Consider the following 6,000-nt stretch of genomic DNA (forward strand, 5'->3'; position numbering starts at 1 on the left):
ATGTAGTGGACTGCTTCCTCTCGATCATGTGACCCGGAAGTGCGTTCCACCCGTGGAACGCACATCCACCGATCCAGGTCCATTTTTCATATTCTTGTATTAGACATTAGGCTAAAGTATATAAATCGGTATGAACTCCTGAGAGCAAAACCTCTCTCCATCTCACTTGGCTCCCGTTGGTTGCCTTTAACAAAGGGAACACACATTACCTTTTTCTCTGATTCTCCAGCCGCAGAATTTGTAGCATTTTTTTCTGCTCCACAGCTGCCAGTCTTTGCCTAGTTCCTCAGCACAGCTGTTACCATGGGAAACGCCTTGGGTTAGGACATCTTTGTCTGTCGAACCCGCCCATGAGCTCCTTCTGCTCCAGTTGCCACATCACTTGCCTTTGGCTAGCCTTCAGATTGGCCCGCATCAGCTGCTTAGTGAAATCCTCCTTCCACCCCATAGCAACATACAGTCCTCTAACAACTAGCACCCCCAAAAAATGCTTTCAACAGGTCAATCTTTTATTTTTATTTTTCTGGGCTTCTGGACCTTTAAATTGCCGCCAATTTTTTTCTTTGCAACATAGCAAAAATAGTCCAGAATAACACGAGCAGCACCTGCTCCACCGGAAAAACAGGCTCTCGGCCCTTTAACTCCAACACATCAGTAATCAGCAGCACCTGCTCTTTTCTGTCATGTTGTTGCCCCTAGCAACCAATTTTTTTTTTTTTTAGCACTGCCCAGCAATTCCGAAGTCTTCAGCATGGTGCACACTTGCTGGTGCCAGCATCATCCACCAATTGTAAGGGACAGTTTACTATTAAGTTGTCGCCATTACAGATTACTTCACCAGACAAGGGTAGAATGTCCAAACTCGTGCTTTATTCCGGACACTTCAGAAAAATCAGGTTATGAAGTCGCAGCTTCAACTCATCACGTGTGACATCCACACAAAATAATAAACACTTGCCTGTCTAGGCTCTAACTAAAACATATGACGTGTCTCTCTGACTCACCTTTACATCACTGTTCACACACTGTCTCAGGTGCGGCTTTCTCAGCCCAATAGTCCAGCAGCCTCCAGGCTGCAGCAAATATGAGTCCCTTTGGGGGATTGTGGTCCAGCAGTCCTCCTGACTCTGGCCTTGTCACTGTGTCCCCCAAATTCCAGGCTGTCACTTAGCCTCATGGTCAATCAGCCTAGCCCGGCTGAGACCACACACACACAGAGCCTCAGCAGGCCTCTGTTTCTGGATAACACCCTCCCCTAAGTGACACCCTGGGAGGTGCTTTATCCCAGTCTGATCATCGCAGACCTCACCTCCAATGGTCTCTGGACCATGGTAACACCCATCCTGGAAGGGTGTGGATTGGCAGTCCTATCTGCCAATCCAACAAAAATTCAGCCCAGAATATACCAGAAACAACCTTGTCTCAGCCACCTACATGCTTCTGAGACTATTGCATCCCGGATTTTAGCTATCCCACCCAGCTGAGGTATCCGAGTGGGATATACACACCTTCCCGCACTGTCCACCTTATTGCAGCTGTTATGAACTACTGTACAGCATGTTTTTAATAGTGTTGCAGAGTTTTTAATGCTTTGTGCTTTTATAGTCAATACCTTTGTGATCTTCAGGAGCATATTTCTGGGGGCATTTGCTAGAATGGTTAGCATTTTTGGTGGACCCAAGTTCAGTATTTGTAATGCTTTAACCACTTCCCAACCGCCCATTGACTATAAACATCCTGGGCGGTCGGATTTATCTCTGATCGGACGTTTGTGAATGTCCTTTCAGAGATGGCAGCTGCACGCTAATCAGAAAGCCAAATGTACAATACAATGGTGCCAATAAAAACTACAGCTTTTCCCGCACAAAAAAAGCCCTCACGCAGCTCATTCAACAAAAAATAAAAAAAAGTTATCGCTCTTAAAAACCATGACATAAAATTCCATTCTAGAAAATCCAGATGCCGCTCTTTCCCTTCTGAGCCCTGGCATATCCCCAAATAACAGTTTACGAACACAATTGGAGTGCTACTGTATTCAGGAGAAAGTGGGTAGCAAATTGGGGGGTGGGATATTCTTCTGTTCTCTTTAGTGAAAAAGAAAGTTTGGGCCTAAAGCACCATTAAAAAAAAAAAGAAAATGTAATTTTTGTAATTTTCATGCCCAAGTATTACAAATTCTATGAAACACCTGTTGAGCGACGTTTCTCGCTACAAACCTTAAACATTTCTTGAGTGGTGTAGTTTACAAAATGTGGTCACTTTTTGGGGGGTTTTACTGTGGGGATACCTCAGAGTCTCTACAAATGCAACATGGTGCCAAAAGACCATTCCAGAAAAATCTGCGCTCCAAAAACCATAAAGCACTGCCTTCTGTGCCCGGCTGTCGTGTGCCCAAACTGCGGTATATGACCACATATGAGGTGTTTCTGCAAACTGTAGAATCAAGGTAATAAATATTGAGGTTTGTTTTGTTGTTAACCCTTGATGTGTTCCAGGAAAAAAATTATTAAAATGGAAAATCAGCAAAAAAAGTGAAATGTTGAAATTTCACCTCTATTTTTCTTTAATTCCTATGGAATACCTAAAGGGTTAACAACATTTCTAAAACCAGTTTTAAATAGTTTGAGGGTGTCGTTTATGGGTTGGTTCTATTATGTAAGCCCCACAAAGTGACCAGAACTGAACTGGTCCTTAAAAAAGTTGACTTTGGAAATTTTCTTAAAAATTTCAACAATTGCTTCTAAAATTCTAAACCTTCTAACATCCTAAAAAAATAAAATTACATTTAAAAAATGATGCCAACATAAAGTACACAAATGCGGAATGATCATTAATGAATATTTTATAAAGCATTGCTATCTATCTTAGAAGCAGAGAGATTAAAACTTAGAAAACAGTGAATTTTTTTTATAAATAAAGGTAAAACATATTGACTCAAATATTGCCACTTTTTTAGCCGCAAACCCCTTTTTTTAATGCCACTAAGGGCTGTTTCACATAAGCGCTCCGCTCTGGACTTGCAGGAGCGCATGGCATTATAATGATTTATAATGCTATGTGTCTCTGCATGGCCTTTTTTCCACAGAATCATAGTGACATAAAGCTGTCAGTATGATTCTGTAGAAATAAGGTCAAGCAGAGGCACATAGCATTATAAATCATGATAATGCCGTGCACTCCTGCAAGTCCAGAGCGGAGGATCACACACACATGGAGCGTGATTCCCGCAATGGACTCGCTCGTGTGAAACTGCCCTAAGTCGCATGGCTGTTTTCAACGAGAGAGAGAGAAGCCTAGTATACAAATGTGTGTTCCTCAACAATATATATGTGTTGTCTAAGGGGTACTCTTTCTCATTATGGAGAGCCCCTAGTATGCCGAGTACATGTGTGCAATATTGTAGGCCAGGCGATGCCCCTCTCGGTTTCTGGGAAACATATTTAAATTAGCTTTCATAAACCTATCTAATGTCAGAGAATGTTAGACATGATCATTATATTTTCCCCAGAAATCAAGTGGAGCGTTGTCTAGCCTATTCATGTATTTCAGCCGGTCTCCATAACAGAAGTAGTACCCACCCAGAGGTTCCTCCTAAGGTCTTGCAACTTTAAAAACTCTCTCTCTCTCACTTTCTCTCTTAAAAAAAATCATTTTTGGGGGGGATCCGAACTTCTTACTAAATTTGGACCAAATCACTAATTGGTAGAACCAGTTTGCTCATCCTTAATTTTAATGTTTTTGTTCGCTCATTAGTGGTTTTCACTGAGAGACACACACTACTTTGGTCTGTGATGCGGACCAAACATGCCTATTGATGTCTATGGGTCTGTAAAAAAAACACTGACACAACACGGATGGTATTTGTGTTCTTTCAGTGTTTCACTGACCACTCGAAGGAGATGCTCTGGAAATTTTTATTATAATTTGTAGTTGAGAAGTGTACACTTTTGCTGTGGCCATTAGCCTCAAAACATATCGCTCATAATGTCACTCTTAAAACAAACACAGCTACAAAACAAAACCCCCTCTACTAACTCAAAAGTCCATAATACAGTGTTTTAAAATCAGCTTTTTTAATCAGACAATTTATTGAAAGACAAGATTATGGTGAACTTTATTTAATTTATGTCATCTTTGTGAATGAAAATGTCCCAGTGAACTCAACTGAACTGTTTTATACCGGGACTGACATTCAAAAACATCAACCTTGTAGCACAAGCTTCAAATGTATTTTGCCATGATTTCAGGAAAACCCTAGTAAAAACTGGCATAACCATAACATACGAATAAACCCTGGTCACCTTTTTAGTTAAAGGTTGGTGACTTGCAGAAGATTGTCTTTGCTTCAGTATGCTGATTCATCTGCACCCATACTGAAGGCCAGCCCGAGAATTTCATGAAATGCAAACAGATATTAACTTATATACATGTAATTAGAGCCATGTTTGCAGCTCATTTATTTTTCATGATGATATATAAGTTTTTTTTATATTTCAGAGTGTTTTCCATTTTGCCAAACTTGAAAACTTTAGATGGAATTCCAAAACTTCCAGAGGATTGGTCTGTGACAGAAGAAAGTCATTTTTTAACAAGCAAGTGTACAATTTTGTAATCATTTTCTGTATTGGTGCCTGAAATGTGAACTATTCAAGCAAGGCAGATTAGATCGGTAATGAGCAGCATATTGTCTCAAGGTGCTGAGCAGATTGTATTTTTTATAACAATAATAAAAAATCTGTACAATATTTAACTGTGTTCTGTAGTGTTTTACAGAACAAAGTCTGGAAGCTGGAATAGCACACAATGCCTTGCTCCCTCATTTGCAATAGGCCAGTTTCACGTAAGCCTATTACTGGCCCCTTTATGCGCACATATTATAGATGAGTGAACCAAATTCACAGGATCATAGATGCCCATTCTATACCTACACTCAGACCAGAACCCTTGTGCGGACATCTCAGCCGGCCCTGTCAATCTCACACCTGCGCTGCGGCTCAGAATAGTGGAGCAAGTAATGAAGTTCTGCTTCCACTACTGGAGAAGCTGCTTCAGAAGCACAGCCTCCGTGCTTGCACCGCTACTCGGAGCATCTGAGCAAGCGCGAGATTCTCAAGGCCAGCTGAGATGTCCGGCTCTGTCAATCAAGTAGCAGGGGTGCATCTTCAGCTGCGCGGACAGCCCCTTGTAACTGTAGAACTCTGGTTAATAAGACAAATGGGTAAAAAATCCACAATATGTGAACATACTCTGTCTTATCACGCCATGTAAGAGATGTCAAAGAATGGGGCAGATTTACAAGTCTTGTCTAATATGTTCATAGTTTACGCGGTCAGTCTAAAGGTGCCCTAAATTTATCTCAGTGGGTCACACTTTATGATAAATTTGGTGCATCTGCAGTTTTGGCACATGTTACACCACCTTGTCTGCACTCCGCACTCCGCCTAAGTAGTATGGTGCCTGATGTAGGACTTGTCACAGTCAATTCATGCTCTGTATAATTCAATGGCACACAATATAATTTGTATTCCCAATCTTGGCTTTTATTTGCATACAGAATATACCCAGGTAGGGTAAGCAAGTAAACTGAAAGTATAATACACAGTATCAGCAGAGCCAGATGGTTCGGTGCCATCAGACCTTGGAGCCTGAGGGAAGAGGTGGTGCTTAGCGGGACAGAGGTATGGCCTAAGATGCCCACACCCTCATTAATCAGCTGTCTCGGAGTAGCTCTGGTGCTGGAAGTAGGCACAAGAATGATACAGCTGTGTAACCAGCATCATCCACTACACACAAGGATGGAGCTGTGTAGTTCAAGTGCCTACTTCCAGCATGGGAGCAATTGCAGAACAACTGATTGGTGGGGGTATGAAACTCCCACAAATCAGATATTGATGGCACATCTTGAGAATAGGCCATAAGTATATAAGTATTGGACAAACCCTTTAAAAACTAAAACTTGTTGCAGTAAATGTTATGAAATAAAAAATGAACTTTACTCAC

At 41.4% G+C, this 6,000-nt stretch overlaps 1 protein-coding gene across 1 annotated transcript in view; it reads left to right on the forward strand.

Moving 5' to 3' along the window:
* LOC122933780 overlaps positions 1–4,696 on the forward strand; it is a 43,241-nt gene extending 38,545 nt beyond the window's left edge. Inside the window, exon 7 of the mRNA XM_044288794.1 lies at positions 4,498–4,696. Coding sequence (XP_044144729.1) covers positions 4,498–4,612 — 115 coding nt within the window. The 3' untranslated portion in view covers positions 4,613–4,696. The remainder of the gene's footprint in view (positions 1–4,497) is intronic.
* The last annotated feature ends 1,304 nt before the right edge of the window (positions 4,697–6,000 follow it).

Source organism: Bufo gargarizans, chromosome 4 (assembly GCF_014858855.1).
Source record: "Bufo gargarizans isolate SCDJY-AF-19 chromosome 4, ASM1485885v1, whole genome shotgun sequence".
Taxonomy (NCBI): Eukaryota; Metazoa; Chordata; class Amphibia; order Anura; family Bufonidae; genus Bufo; species Bufo gargarizans.